We start from the raw sequence: 15416 nt of genomic DNA on the forward strand, positions 1-15416 counted from the left end.
GGAGGGTCATTTACCCACCACCGGCGACGGTCTTCAACATCCAATACTCCGCAGAATTTGAATATCCAAGCAGGACTGGGCGATTCGAATTACAGCTCGCCGGCACACAGTGCGCAGACACTCGAGACTATCCCTGGCACGCCAAATCATCCTATGTCCTTGTCGCGGAGTCCATCTCCCAGGCCGGGAGGTGGATGGTCGAGTCCAGGTCTGAATAGTCCTTATGCGAATGTCAGTGGGCGATCGAGTCCTGCGAAGTCATACCGGGAGTCCAATGGAGGAAGCTCAGTGACTTGGGAATCTGCAAAGGCCAAGAGTGATGGGATCAATGGATACCCATCGTTTTCAACACAGAATAATGGATTTTTCAATCGACACTATCGAACTATCTCGAACAGTCTGCCACATTTCAATCTGGGCTCAGATAAGAGCTATGCAGAAAAGGAGAAGCTGGGAAGAGGGCGGTGGATGGGCCGCGAGGGCAGCAGAATGGCTAGAGTGAGAAGTCTTGTTAGAAGAGTCTCTCGAAACATGAAGTTACGGTATCTAGTCGTTATTGCGTTACTGGCTATGTATTTCTTATTCTACTTGACGCGTAAGATTTCCCCTGATCTTGCCAATGCAAATGCTCACACCATCCAGCTTTACATTACTACTGGCGCAGAGCGAAACACCTTGGAGGCGGCAAGAAGTTTGTGGTCATACTGGCAGCAAATCAAGGGGGTGGGGTTATGGAGTGGAAGGGTCCTCGAGAATGGGCCATCGAGCGAGATAGTGTGCGTAACAAGAAGAAGTACACAAACAGATGGGGCTACGATCTGGAAATCGTCGATATGAGCACGAAGAAACGATACGCACATGAGTGGAGAGAAAGTTGGGAGAAGGTGGACACAATAAGGAACTGCTTAAGGAAATATCCAGATGCTGAATGGTAGGTCCCTTTATAGCTTTCATCCCAATAATGCTAATAGCCTCAGGTTCTGGTGGTTGGATTTGAACACCTTCGTCATGGAACCATCCTACTCTCTTCAATCCCATATCTTCAACAATCTCGCCGCAACCACCTACCGCGACATCAATGAATACAACCCCTTGAATATCACCCACCCATTCCCAGCCGCACACCTCGACGAAGAGGCCAGGAGCCCAATTGGGGACGGAAAAGCGAGCTCCATCAACCTCATAATCCCACAAGACTGCTCTGGTTTCAACCTCGGCTCATTCTTCATCAAACGCAGCGCATGGACCGATCGCCTGCTAGATGTATGGTGGGACCCTGTAGGCTACGAACAGAAACATATGGAATGGGAACACAAAGAGCAAGACGCTCTTGAATTCCTCTACATCAACCAGCCATGGATCCGACCCCATACCGCTTTCATCCAACAACGAAAGATCAACAGTTTCCCCGAGGGCGCCTGTTCGGAGAATGGAAACGATACACGCATCCATTACAATGAGAAGGAACGCGACTTCGTCGTCAATATGGCGGGTTGTGAATGGGGCCGTGATTGTTGGGGCGAGATGTACAATTTCAGAGAGTTGAGCAACTACCTGAACCGTACATTGTGGGAGAAATTCAAAGAAGATCTGGTCGCTGTGATCTGGTTCAAGATCACAGGGCAAAAGATCAGGATATGAGGAGACATTCTAATCAAACCTCATCCCTGCTTGTTCTTGTCCGGTGGTTGTAACGACGTTGTATCTGCGATACCCTCTATTCTTGTTCGATAGGTTTCTTGTCTGCCTCGGTATTTGCATAGATCGGTAGTAGTAGCCTGGCCTGTGGCTTTGCTTTAGTTTATTCGTTTCCTTTTTTTACTCCGTGGATGGTTTCCTGTTTCGTTTTTCCTCGAGTCTGTAAAAAGGGTTGTGTGCGTATCCATGCATTTCTGGCTGGAGTTCAAGAGAGGGGAGGGATACTTATGTGTATTAGATCATGAATGTCAAGATTCTCTCTCCTGCATATATGCCACTGAAGTCACAGATTTGAATATTGTGATAAAGTGTAGATTGTCAGGCGGAAGTTGGGGATATCAAAGGTCCGAAATGTCCGGATTGATTTTGGCCAGCAAAATGCGCGTAATGCGCTGTATGCGCATACAGCGCTCATGGCGAGGAATGCTCAAATATCCGATTGTCAAGGAGTACTGATGATACAATCTCCTTAGAAAGTTGGGTGAATATTGACAACAAAAGATCCGTAATGACTAACTACCATAATCACCAAGACGGACATTCAAAAAGAGCAAGTGCTCCAGCCACTTTCATCTCAAGTCACCATGGCTACGATAACTCAATTGAGTTCATACGAGGCTAATCAGCATGGAGGCCAGCCTCCAGTCATGATGTCCCAAAGTTGAAAATCACCCTGAAAGTGGGGACATTGATCTCTTCTAACAGAGCCTGGACCCTTAACTCTCGTTACCTGAGAATGTCAATCTCTAGGTATCTTCTATTTCCAGACCCATCTAAACTATCTTCCTCTCAGCCATCCTCAAGATACTCTCCACCACACCGGCGACATCCAAACACTCCTCATCCCTCATATTACGTCCCAAGATCTGCAATCCACCTGGCACACCCTCACAAGCTTCCGACTCATCTATACTCATTAGCCAATGTCCCACTCTATCTCAAAACAAGGGAAACTTTACAAGCAGGTGCGTATGTGACACCTTTCCTGATGTATGGCTCATCGAGTTTCTTGTTGCTTTTCAGGAAGGGGATTGAGACTGAGGGGTACTATATCTGTCAGGATGAAAATACAAATAGGGACTTGAGGTGAACTTACGTCCAACAGGTTGGCAAACACCGTGTAAGGTGGAGCACCATAATTGTCGTGCTTCGGTGCCGTGCCTTGGTACACCGGCATCAAAATCGCATCCCTAATCAACCTCATTAGCACCTCCTCCCCTCGGCCTCAATCCAGAGCAAACTTACAATCCCTCCTTAACCCACAAATCCCGAACCTTCTCCTTCATAGCCTTCGCCTCAACATTCAGATCCCAAACCGCATCCAAATCCGGCACAAACCCCTTCATCTCCTCCACCACAATCGTCCCAATACTAGGAATAATTGGCTCTCCACTCTTCTTGATAATACTAAAAGGCGTCTGCTTTGGATCCAGAGAGAACATCTTGAACGCCGTAACCATAGCATCGACCATGATATCCTTTGGCAACAACGGCTCGATATCGACCATCACATGGCCTGCTGCACTCAGCGCCTTTGTTGCTTCATCAAAAACGCGGGAAAGAGTAGGAGATAGAGGCCAACGAGCATGTTCCTTGAGGTACCCCAACTTGAGTCTCTTTCCCATCGGCTGGAGATAGCGCCATGGTGCCGAGACGACAGTTTCGTCAAATACCCAGCAGTCAGCTGAAAGCACGCTCTTGCAGAAGAAATGAGCATCAGAGACAGAACGACAGATGGGTCCTGCACTAGCAAGAATGGCCCAACTTCCCACTCTACCGGGTCCTGTTTGGCCTCCATACGGGATACGGCGTGTTGAGGGCTTGAATCCCGTTACGCCGTTGCAGTAGGCCGGGATACGGATCGAGCCTGCTATATCTGTCCCGACGCCTAGGATGGAGCCTTTCAATGCGGAGAGGGCTCCTTCTCCGCCCGAACTGCCGCCTGCGGTCAGGTGAAGCGAATTGGGGTTCAGGGTGCGGAGGAAGATGTTGTTTTGGGAGTCTGCTGTCATGAGAGTTTGCGGGATGTTGGTCTTGACGTAGAGGACTGCTCCGAGATTGAGGAGGATGGAGACGAGTGCTGAGTTGGTGGTGGATGGTTCGTTGGCTATAAAGGAGACGTAGCCGATTGTGCTTTTGAAGCCTTTTACGTTGAATGAATCCTTTTGTTTTGTTAGATCTTTGCTCGGTAGAGGGGAAGTTGGATCATACTTTGAGAGAAATAGGCAAGCCATGAAGAGGACCTAATGGCTTGCCTTCTTTGGCAAGATAATCGTCGCAGTACTTTGCTCTCTCGAGCGCTTCGTCGAACATCGTTTCTGTAAGACAGTATGTCTAATGCTGATTAGCACTCTTAAAAAATGATCCAGATAGATGAACTCACCAATTGCTGAGCAACAGCAGCTCTCTTACAAAACGCCCGTGTAACATCCACACTCTTCACCTTCCCTTCTTTCAGCATTTCCGCAAGAGTTACGGCATCGTACTTCTCCGTAATCTCAATCTCCTGCTCGCTCAGGATCCCACAAGTTCTGGGGATGGAAAGGACATTCTGAACCGAGGTTTCAGAAACCGTAGACGTGATCGAAGAGGGAAGCAGCCATTCAGACGGGATCTTGGCTGATGTTTGCTCTCGGTATTTATTGGCGATTGTCTCCCACGTTTGATTTACTATCTCTGCTACTGCGGACATCTTGAGAATTGATGAAGGAGAAGATTCTTGTGTTGTACGAGAAAAGTGCTGTAAGAAAGACAAAAATGGACAGAGTTCTATGATTTTATAGAATGTACTTCGATCCAAGCTGACTATGACTTCTCCTCAACACACGTAGAGTGAACGCGCAAGGGAACATTACTGGCCATATCGGAATTCAAAGATGGGGCAGCCAATCAAGACATTTTGCGCGATACGCTAGAGATGCTAACACAAGGCCGTCGGCACTGGGTACTTTCCTTCGTTCCGATGCCAAGCACTGCTTCAGATCGTCAGATGGAGAGCTGCTGAGTATTGTTCGTGAGACTTGTAGAGAAGAATATGGTTATCAGTTGATATAATATTTCTCCACTTTTATTCGACGCTCTAGGCCTAGTTTCAGGGGTCACCTATTCTCACTACTTAATATATCCTCACTCACCTTTTGAACTTGCATCTAGAGACTTGGAAACATGATTTCTATTGAAGCGGATCCCATGCATAATATCTCATATTTTCACTTCTATGCATAATTTTCATTCACTCCCTCCTTCCAAACATCATTCACAGCTCCACACTCGAAGTCGAGGAAACATAACTGCACAACAAAAATATCCAAGAACCCCAAAGCAACCAATCAAACGCTGAATATCGTGCTCCAAGTCCTCCCGCTCTTTATCTTTGCCGTTCCTAGACTTAAGCACCATCACGGCACGGGGTATTTCGTCTCCACGCTTCCCCAGAAAACATGCCGAACAGCTCTAGATCGATGCAGTTACCCGTCTTTATGATTCCTAATACTGTAGTTTCCCGCGCTCTAAATAGCCTTCTCTCTTACTTTCTCGGAAGGCCCTCTTCCCAAAATCCAAGTCGCGTGATGAAAGACGAACCACCCGACAACAAAGCTAGCCAATCTTCTCAACATACCAGCAACTGATCTCTTCAAACAAAACATCTATCTATCCACAGTCGCCGAGATCAATCTCAAAGAATCGCCCCAGCGTTCCTATATAGGATCCCCCCTCCCGCGTCAGGAAATTGGCCACAACTGTGCCTTCCCACCAACCCTTCGTACCACCCTTCGATACGGGCCCCGTACCACCCGCCAATCCTTCGACACGAGCACTAAATATTCATTGGACGAAAGATGAGGGGTTTACTTGTTTGTGTTTTGAAGCGGAGGGAGGATCTTCGGTGGTGCTGCAGGTACAAGAAGATAGATAGATAGTATTGACCTGGGGAAATCAATTATATAGAAGGGTGTTTGAGCCCTGCTTATTTTTAATTTGTGAGGTTTTCTTGCCTTGCCTTGACTGGAAGTCACTCACTCGATCATGGCAACAGTCGCGTTCACGAACCCCCCGGCTCCTGGGGCTGTGGGTGATTTCACGTCTGACCCCGTCTACGAGTACGGGACGCCGGTTTTCGTTCAGTGGAACGGCAACGCTTCGTCCTTGACGTTATGGCAGTTGCAGCCAGGAGCGGTCGCGCTTTTTGGGTCGCCTGAATTCCTTATTGGTAGGTCACGCTTCTTGTATCGTTGGAAGAAAGAATTGAAGACTTGATATTGACATTAATTCCCGCTGCAGATGTTACAAATACAGAGAACTCTTCGGACGTAACACCCTACACAGACTTCAACTGGCTGGTTCAGACGTCGAAGAACTTGACTCTTTCAAATAGGTTCATCCTCAGCCTCTTTGATGTCGGGCAAGCGACTCCGCTATGTAATAGCCATTACTTCGAAATCAGGCCTAAGAGCGGCTCGCCTGTGAATGCCACGTCGAGTACAGTATTGTCGAGCAGCACTCAGACTCCTGTGTCGCCATCTGGTACGGTCGCGTTATCATTGACACCGGCGGCGTCTTCATCTGCAGCGAGTACCCAGATCTCGAATTCAGGCTTGTCTGTTGGAGCGAAGATAGGCTTTGGTCTCGGCGTGCCTGCAGCAATCCTGCTTGGACTTGCTTTAGGATGGTTCTTGCAAGGACTTTGGAGGAGGCGAGGAGAAAAGTCCCCTATATCGCCAGTATCGGAATCTCAAGGGAAGGTTAATGAAATCCCTGAGACTGTTGGAGATGAAGAGATGCCTGGGAGCTTTGGCGGGAAGGAGTTGGATGGAAGTGCTGGAGGCCAGGAGCTGCCTGGTAGTCTCCCGCCACATTATGAGCTGGCAGAGTGATGAATTAGCATCACTGAGCCTGTAATCAATACTCAAAACCTCGTCAAACATACATCAAAACTCGTACATGGTTTCATAGACCAGGTGTCATCATAAATATAGCGACAGCCTTCCGAGGAGGAGGTTTGAATACAACGCCTCTGATGTTTCTGAGGGCGTCCTCGATTAACCTTTCAAGTGTCTTTTTCTCTGCTTCGACTTCTGAGACTCGATATAGAACGGCGAGAGGCCACAGAGGGTAGCGGATGAAGAATTTCTTAGCATTGATATTGGCCTCTATCTTCGAGATGTCTGTCTTCGGTGCTTCGTGCGCTTCTTCCGGAACTTCGATATCGTTTCCCGATCGAGAGATCATATTCCGTAGTAAAGCGGTGGTTGCCGCTAGGTATGTGTACCCAGCTGAGAAGTATCCAGTGGACGGTATGTACTTGTGGAAAAAATTCAATTGAAGTAAAGAGCTTATCGCTAGTTGCTTGCCCTCTTTGGACAGCGGACACTGTCGATTGAGCTCATGAGCAAGAACTGCTAGACGGAACAAAGAAAATGGCATGCCGAGGATAGGCCAGGAAGCTTCGTCAAGAGCAATAGACAAAGGAGCAGATCGAAAGTACTCGTCTATCGTATGCCACCAGGGTTGATTCAGCATGTAAAACTCTCGATTGAAGAGCATTAAAGTGATCCCATGAAAAAGAAGAGCTTCGTAGGATATACGTTCATGAACCAATGATTCAGTTGATGGTCGGTAGAGTTCTGGATTTGATGTTCTCGCGAATTGTCGACATCTCAACAAACTCATTATACCATGCATGTGAATGATGGGTGTTGAGATATTGTAGCCAAAGCTCTATGGCATCGTCAGAGACTTATTCACGCATTTGGAAGAGTGCTTACATCGGCGAGTGCAAGTTGAGTGGCGGAGAGTAAGAGCCAATCTTCAGTTCCGTCTATAATTCCCGATTTGATCTGCCTCTGTATTTCGGCTATTGCTGAGATCCGCAGTGAAAGGGCGTGGCTTCTCATCCTTCCAGTCCAATCTCGATCAATAGTGAAATTTCCACTTAGGGAAGTGGCTGCACAATTCATGATAGCATGTTTTGCCGTGTCATGTTTCTCAACAAGTGAGAAAACACTGTCCATGCTATGGAAATGTGGATGAGAGCCCTTCTGAATATAGCTTGGGGCTACAGTGTTTCCAAAGTAAGCAAGCAGAGCCGATTCATCCCACTTGAAGCCGATGGCAGTTTCTTGGAGTTTGACTTCTTGAGGCGAAGTTAGGATGATGTGCCACAGGAGAAGTGGACGCATACCTTGAGACTTTGCTGATGGATGATTTAGTCCCTTACGGTATCGTCGATCCAGAGCATTTTGTTCTTCGGTAGGCCATTGGCATGTCAGAAAGGACCGACTGCAACCACCGCAGGCTGGCCTTTTCTCGTCACATTTTTTCTTACGTCGACGACCTGTTAGTGTCAGTACAATACATCTACTCTACATCGCTTCCTCGGCAAGAGGGACCGGTGAGACGAACAAGACATGCATCCCGTTTTACTCCGCAATTCATTTCTCGGCATGTCTGCATGTTACTGTGTAGTCGAAAGAGGTGAAAGAGGACAGGGTCGTGTCGAGTGTTCAGAGTTCTCATGATGCAATACTTGAAACACCTAGGCACAACACGTGCACCGAAAGACCGTAAGCGGATTTTGAGTAGCAACATTTGTCCAAGCACAAAGAACACTTCTCGAAGACTTCACTACAAGTGTTGCCAAGCCGCCATATCTGGACCCCGCCTGTTCTCCTCTACACAACTGTGCTAGCAGAAGACCCGGCATCGGTCAAGCGGATACTCATCTTGTTGTCAGACCTCACTCATCAACAAACCTGCAGAACGGCCCGACCTTTGGTGCATCGTCACACTGCGTCATTGAGACTTTTGATCTTGGAGGTGCCACGAGATGCTGCAGAGATCATGGTAGCGACGGTCGTATATCGGAGTTGATATAGGAAAGAAAGTTTCGCAACCCGAGATGGCGCGTTTGTCTTCATTAACTTTAGACGACCAGCGTCTGTCAAGCGCAATGCTTGATCTTCCGCGCATGATATTGCCCCTCTTTGGACCCCGCGGAGATCTGGTTCGGTTGGAAAAAGAGACAATCTCGGCCCCAATTTGGATGAAGCCTACTAGGTGTTCCTAGACGCTGCTTGAATGTCGACGGACCTAGCCGTGCATAGCTCTCTTGTGAAACGGGAGCTCCAAGATGGGTTACCAAACTTTGTTTCTCATGGAAAGATGCCATGCTGGCAAACTTGTTGTTCAAGTCGATTGACAACGAAAGAGGAAAGAACTGCTCACATGGCCATCTAGCTGCCACGACGATGCTGGTCTTTCTTTGTCCCTGCCACACCGGAGACAACACCTCAACTTCCCACATTGGCCACGGCCTCTTGTGAATCGTGTGACAAAGACTAGGGCAAGCACAAATAATGTTCCGTGTTATGGGGTCTAGAATGTCCATGGTCTGCAAGGGGTTGATATCAAGTGTTTTAATGCCAAGCACTGTGGCGGTCGAGCTGCTCGATTGGCCACTCGCCACAGTCTCTCAGAGTCTCTCCGCCACTCGGACTTGCGAACAGCACGTTGATCTGTCACGGGTTTCATGGCTGCAGGTCGTGGGGGGATGTGCTCTCTGGCTCTCTTGGTTGTCGTTGCTGACGTGAAAAATGCCTGTGAGTAAAGGAGGGATGTTTCGAGCTTGTCGGCTCGCGTTTCAATGTTCGACCCCAGATCTGCACATCGCTCGCGAATCATGGCCAAGCAACGCATGAGGAACGCCAAATCTACAAACGCCGAGCTCGAACCACCATCTTCCTCTTCTCTTCCACGACTCGCCGTTTCACAGGAGAGGTCTCCTTACTGGTCGACCTGTCATATCCTTTCATGAAGATCAGACGCACGAAATTCCCGACCGTTCGGCGTCTGTGCAGCTGCAGCCACTCGTTTCTGCTGGAGGCGTCCTCGCTTCCCTCCAAACACATCAACTTCAACCTATCCTATCCACGAGGTACCAGATCCAGGTCCTCGCGACAAGTGTTATCCTAACTCGCATCCATGTCTCTTTTCTTATTGCAATGCATCTTCCGGGATGACAATTCCGTACCTGGCTGGTGGAGCCACAAAGCTTGGATCCATGCAAGAAACTTTGGGCACTGACAGACCCTGAACAAACGGCCGAGTCCATCGCCAGCTCAGATGGGACAAAGGAGGTCGTGAGTATTTGACCTCGCTTTTGTCCCGTTTGTACTCTCTTCTTCTGCAGTTTGTTCCGTTGAAAGCCGTCATTCCTTTCGGTCCATATTAGAATTCACTTCTTTGTGACAATAGCATTGTGCCAGTCAGCGACTCACCACAATACTACTTGTTCACAATACCATTCATTCTCACAAAGGCATTACATTCATTCTGCTTCAACTACTTTCCAAAGCCTTCTGCTATATCTTATCCATTCAGATCCCTTCCTTATTCCTTCTACGAATTTTCTCAAACAAACCCATACACGCATACACACAATCCACACTTTTCAAACCCTCGAGATCAAAGCAAAAGCAAACTTTTCAAACAAAGACACACTCATCCAACAAAGATGCGTACATCACAGATCCTCAGCCGCCTCGGCGCCTCTCTTGTCTGCGCAGCAAGTCTGGTCAAGGCAGCAGCCTACACCGTGGAAGACACTTACGACTCTTCGAACTTCTTCTCACAATTCAACTTCTTCAGCGCCGCTGACCCAACCAACGGGTTCGTTGCCTACTCCTCAGCTGTCACAGCCAATAAATCTGGACTCGCCGGTTACGCATCTGGAGGTGTCTTTTTGGGCGTTGACCACACCACCACAAATCCTTCCGGAGGACGAGGTTCCACTCGTGTATCTTCCAACAAAGCCTACACGCACGGTCTCTTCATCGCCGACATAGAACATATGCCCGGTGGAATCTGCGGTGTTTGGCCCTCACTCTGGACATTCGGTCCCAATTGGCCCAACAATGGTGAAATCGACATAATAGAAGGAGTCAACGACGCAACCACCAACACAGTCACGCTGCATACCTCTTCTGGCTGCGCCATGACCTCGACAGGCTCTCTCTCATCCTCCAACCTAACCGGGACAAATTGCAACGCCGGAAACGGTAACGACGGCTGCGGTTTCTCAACTGCGTCCACGCAGGGTTACGGCGCCGGATTCAACGCCGTTGGAGGAGGAGTCTATGCCATGGAATGGACCTCGACCTCTATCAAGATCTGGAACTTTCCCCGCGCCTCAATCCCCGCCGACATCACGTCCAGCTCTCCCGACCCGAGCACCTGGTCCACGCCCGTATCAGCCTTCTCCTCTGGCTCCGACGGCGGCTGTGCAATCGACTCCCACTTCTCAGGACACAACATCGTCTTCGACACCACCTTCTGCGGCGACTGGGCCGGCAACGTCTGGTCCAGCACTCCCACTTGCTCTGCGCTAGCCTCTACCTGCGAAGCATACGTGGCGGCCAACCCGGCTGCGTTTGCGGAGGCGTACTGGCTGATCAATTCCGTTAAGGTGTACCAGGGCGCAAACACGAGTACGAAGAGGGAGGTGGCTTTTAAGGCTTGATGGACAGAGCTGGTCTCTCTCTACTTATTTCGATTCTTGTCCCTCGGGATCCTGTTACTTTACTTTACTTCACTTCTTGCAAATGTTTAGATTTTTGGGGAGTTGTGGGAGATACCATTTTGCGTGCATGGATGGCGGCGGCGACGCTTGTCTGCATAGCGTACAGTACATATGAGTCGAGAGATCTTGTGGGTACATAGGTCGATAGAGATAGTGAATGAAAAAACAAAACATACTGAAAACGTTTTTGTGAATCAATTTATTGAAAGTGAGCGTAGAACTGTTTGACTATTGGCTTGATATGTTTGATGCATGCGTAGCTACAGTATGTGAATAACAGCGAATGGTTTGCTTACCTCCGTCTGACGGAATCGTCTGATCCCACAGAGTCCCCTGATATACTTTTGCCGAGCTTGACATGTAAAGCTCTCTCATTTCGAGTTTTCCAAAGACAGTATTACTCTCATGACATTTGTCGAGAGATTGTTCCAAGAACTGCAAGACATTCATAGGTGATTGTATGTAGCAACTCATCCACGAATTGTAAAGCTCTAGGAAAGGTTGATGTAGTCTACAATAGATAGGTTTCAAGTCAAAATCGGCGACTATCGTTTATACGCACTACATCAAAAAGCCCCGACTTTGAGTCTCATTTTGTGTTATATACCTTCGAGGTTGAGGTCACACATGGAAATCATAAAGATCACACATTCAAAGAAAACTTGACGATCATCTATTTTACAGCCTCTATCTTCAACCTTCTCTCCTTTCTTCGGCCATCCTCCACCACGGTCAATACACATCCGCCAACCACATGCCAGAACAAAAGAGAAAGAGATAGATGGAGCAGCATTCGCCATTAGCATATTTGTTCTTTTAGTTGAAGCTCTTCGTGAAGGTGGTAACCACATCCTTCAGTTTAGCCTCAAGGTCCTTGCTCAATGCACCCTCCTTGTCAATTGTAGCCAACAGATCCGACTCGTTGGTCTTCAAGTGTGAGATAAAGTCGGCCTCCCATTGCAGGATCTTGTTGACAGGGACGGAATCGAGGTGACCATTGACACCAGCGTAGATAAGGGGAACCATTTCGTTGACGGCCATCGGTGAGTATTGCTTTTGCTTGAGGAGTTCGGTCAACTGTAAAAGATTGTCAGTAAACAATTCAGACGGTTCGATGTAGGATTACTTACACGTTCACCACGGTTAAGAGTTTGCTTGGTAGCAGCATCCAAATCGGAACCGAATTGAGCGAAAGCGGCGACCTCACGGTATTGAGCCAAGAAGAGCTTCAGGGAACCAGCGACTTGCTTCATTGCCTTAAGTTGGGCAGCGGAACCGACACGAGACACAGAGAGACCGACGTTAATGGCTGGTCGAACACCCTTGTAGAAAAGTTCGGCTTCCAAGAAGATTTGTCCGTCGGTGATGGAAATAACGTTGGTTGGGATATAAGCTGACACATCACCACCTTGGGTCTCAATGATGGGGAGAGCAGTCAAGGATCCACCACCGTGCTTGTCGTTCATCTTGGCAGCACGCTCGAGGAGACGAGAGTGGAGGTAGAAAACGTCACCGGGGTAAGCTTCACGTCCGGGAGGACGACGGAGAAGGAGGGACATTTGACGGTACGCAACTAAACATTGACGTTTTCGAGTCAGTATACTTCTTTTGGGTATCAAGAGGAGCTCGGGAGCTGAAAGGGATTGTATACCAGCTTGCTTTGAAAGATCATCAAAGATTATTACTGCGTGCTTGCCGTTATCTCTGAACCACTCACCCATAGAGCTATAGACAAATCAGTATACACTTTTCTCGGAGATTAAAAGCCGAGGAGCTTGTTCGATGACTTAAGATTGAGTAGATCTCGAAGAGCATCCCAAAGTCCTCGGCTCCTAGGATGAATGAATACAAAACAAGGACAGAATTTCACATACCATCCGGTGAAAGGAGCAATATATTGGAGAGGAGCGGCTTCCGAAGCAGTAGCAGCAACGACAATTGAGTACTTCATGGCATCGTTCTCCTCAAGAGTCTTGACGAGCTGGGCAACAGTCGATCGCTTTTGTCCGACAGCGACGTACACGCAGTAGAGCTTCTTGGTCTCGTCGTTTCCGTCATTCCATCGCTTTTGGTTAAGCATGGCGTCGAGAGCAACAGCGGTCTTTCCAGTTTGACGATCACCGATAATCAATTCACGTTGACCACGTCCAATTGGCACCATGGCATCGACAGACTTGAGACCAGTCTGGACGGGCTGGTTGACGGATCGTCGAGGAAGGATACCAGGGGCTTTCAATTGAGCACGACGCTTCTCAGTGGTCTTAATTGGTCCCTTGCCGTCGATGGGGTTTCCGAGAGCATCAACGACACGGCCAAGCATCTCAATTCCGACCGGAACATCAACCTATCAGGATCGTGAGCAACGGTCCGCAGACATCCCGTTCATGATGGCACTTACAATTTCTCCGGTACGCTTGACAGTCTCTCCTTCCTTGACCAAACGATCAGAACCGAAGAGCACAACACCGACCTGACCAGCTTCCAAGTTCATGCACATGCCCTTGACGCCAGATGCGAACTCAACAAGCTCCTCAGCTTGCACATTGCTCATTCCGTGCACACGGGCAATTCCGTCACTGTTGGAGATAGCAATCAGTATCCACTGCTGATGTAGTAGCTGGCTTATGATTGTACGAACCCAACGGAAAGCACTCGGCCGGTCTCTGCAAGGCCAGCCTCCTCTTGTACACCACGAATTCGTTGTTCCAGAATGGACGAGACTTCGGTAGGCGAAGGTTTGGCATCAGCTGCATAGCTTCGGACCTTTTATTGTTAGCATGCATAGTTTTTTGTTGTGTGTCGTGAATGCCTCACTTGTCTCGATGCTGTGTTGACGATAGCTGGAGCAGCATTTCGTGCCTGGAAGAATTTGAGTTAGCCGAAGTCCGAAAAGCTATGCAGAGAGCTCCAAAAGAGCTCAATCATCAACTTCCATCGCTGCAGGACATCAATTGAGCTTCCAGGAGACACTGTACTCCATTGAGATTGATTGCAGATATCTTTTAGAGGTTCTCGGTCTTTGTTGACGTACCACTCTGCTCGAGATTGCGACGGCGCCGACCGCCCGGGACGACTGCTTGAGAGCGATTCTGTACATGGCTGGTCCCACGATTTTGGTGTCAAGGAAAAGAGAGGAGATGAGTGTCACAGCTACTCCTTCAATTGAATGGAGAGGAGGTGGATGGGGGAGTAGTGGTATGAAGATTTCGCTCAAGAGGTGTTTTCTTCGGGCAAAGGTTCAAGCCAGGAGCGATGGAGAAAGCCGCTAGTCTAGGACAGTCAGGTGACTATCCGACCTTTCCCGATAAGGTATTACGCCAAAAAGAACATCAAGACTTCCAAATGTCATCTTGAGGATGAAGCTCGCCTGCCACTTTCTTCGACCGCCTGCAGCACTTCCTACGAGAACATGCTTCCTTATCATGTTTCAACTTCACGACCTCATGCCTGCTTGTGCCTCTTAGTTGTCATCGCGTTCGTTTTCTCTTCCGATCGAGTCGCTGTTCCACTCAAGCATGTCAAATCGTATTCAATGCGTTCATGGAGAGCTAGCTACTTGTCCTCGCTTTTGACAAACAGCTTCAATCCTACAATACGACTTCACTCATCCCGTCGTTCTTCTGGCGGTGTAGAAATCTCCGCGACGTGTTTTCCCAGGCCGCGGAGGATCATGCAATACGTAAAGTAATGTTGTTGCAATGGTAGTTCCATCACGACTGAGACACTATTTTCAGATTGCTTTGGGCCAATCTCCTGCCAAGAATGTGTGTGAGGCTTGCAGCTTGAAATCGCTGGAACATCGCGCAATCGGTCCTGGGGACAAATGCTGCGCCATATGGTTGATTGAGGAGATCCACAGCTTGACGTACCTAATGTGTTTTTTGCAGTTGCTGACTTGCTTCGAGCGTATTATTGCAGCTTCTCACAATAACGCAAATGGTGATTTGCTGTGAGCTACCGTCCCACTTTACATCTATTTTTGCATTCTACAGCACAAAAGCTACTAGCAAGACTACCCGCGATAGACGCTGAGAAGTTTAGGTGGGGCGAAATTCTGCAACAGCACCTTATTTGAAGCTTCTTCACTCGCCCGTTCGAGTCTCTGAAATTGGCATTTTGGTTATGGAGCCCGACAGCCCGC

At 48.4% G+C, this 15416-nt stretch overlaps 6 protein-coding genes across 6 annotated transcripts; 3 read left to right on the forward strand and 3 right to left on the reverse strand.

The window, feature by feature from the left end:
• The first annotated feature begins 54 nt into the window (after positions 1-54).
• On the forward strand, positions 55-1763 carry LY89DRAFT_332739 (uncharacterized protein). The gene is made up of 3 exons (XM_018206802.1): positions 55-595; positions 643-931; positions 978-1763. The coding sequence occupies exons 1-3, from the start codon at positions 154-156 to the stop codon at positions 1639-1641; spliced, it is 1395 nt and encodes a 464-aa protein (XP_018062886.1). The 5' UTR covers positions 55-153; the 3' UTR covers positions 1642-1763.
• Positions 1764-2133: 370 nt separating this feature from the next.
• Positions 2134-4697, reverse strand: LY89DRAFT_629688 (amidase). The gene is made up of 6 exons (XM_018211217.1): positions 4082-4697; positions 3910-4032; positions 2944-3860; positions 2795-2888; positions 2658-2745; positions 2134-2605 (listed from the first exon to the last, which is right to left on the reverse strand). Exons 1-6 carry the CDS (start codon positions 4388-4390, stop codon positions 2472-2474), a joined length of 1665 nt encoding a protein of 554 aa, XP_018062887.1. The 5' UTR covers positions 4391-4697; the 3' UTR covers positions 2134-2471.
• Positions 4698-5724: 1027 nt separating this feature from the next.
• On the forward strand, positions 5725-6572 carry LY89DRAFT_724990 (uncharacterized protein; the record flags this gene model as incomplete). The annotated part of the gene is made up of 2 exons (XM_018218944.1): positions 5725-5908; positions 5980-6572. The coding sequence occupies 2 exons, from the start codon at positions 5725-5727 to the stop codon at positions 6570-6572; spliced, it is 777 nt and encodes a 258-aa protein (XP_018062888.1).
• Positions 6268-8390, reverse strand: LY89DRAFT_332794 (uncharacterized protein). Its single transcript, XM_018206804.1, has 5 exons — positions 8101-8390; positions 7880-8032; positions 7464-7831; positions 6626-7416; positions 6268-6560 (listed from the first exon to the last, which is right to left on the reverse strand). The coding sequence occupies exons 1-4, from the start codon at positions 8141-8143 to the stop codon at positions 6646-6648; spliced, it is 1335 nt and encodes a 444-aa protein (XP_018062889.1). The 5' UTR covers positions 8144-8390; the 3' UTR covers positions 6268-6560; positions 6626-6645.
• A 1670-nt stretch (positions 8391-10060) lies between these two features.
• Positions 10061-11301, forward strand: LY89DRAFT_332806 (uncharacterized protein). The gene has a single exon (XM_018206805.1). The coding sequence runs from the start codon at positions 10211-10213 to the stop codon at positions 11213-11215; it is 1005 nt and encodes a 334-aa protein (XP_018062890.1). The 5' UTR covers positions 10061-10210; the 3' UTR covers positions 11216-11301.
• A 602-nt stretch (positions 11302-11903) lies between these two features.
• Positions 11904-14471, reverse strand: LY89DRAFT_690968 (ATP synthase subunit alpha). Its single transcript, XM_018216202.1, has 8 exons — positions 14307-14471; positions 14090-14134; positions 13914-14038; positions 13674-13851; positions 13150-13619; positions 12927-13000; positions 12406-12848; positions 11904-12352 (listed from the first exon to the last, which is right to left on the reverse strand). The coding sequence occupies exons 1-8, from the start codon at positions 14370-14372 to the stop codon at positions 12092-12094; spliced, it is 1662 nt and encodes a 553-aa protein (XP_018062891.1). The 5' UTR covers positions 14373-14471; the 3' UTR covers positions 11904-12091.
• Between the last annotated feature and the right edge of the window lie 945 nt (positions 14472-15416).

This window comes from Mollisia scopiformis (genome assembly GCF_001500285.1).
Source record: "Mollisia scopiformis unplaced genomic scaffold LY89scaffold_32, whole genome shotgun sequence".
Classification (NCBI taxonomy): domain Eukaryota; kingdom Fungi; phylum Ascomycota; class Leotiomycetes; order Helotiales; family Mollisiaceae; genus Mollisia; species Mollisia scopiformis.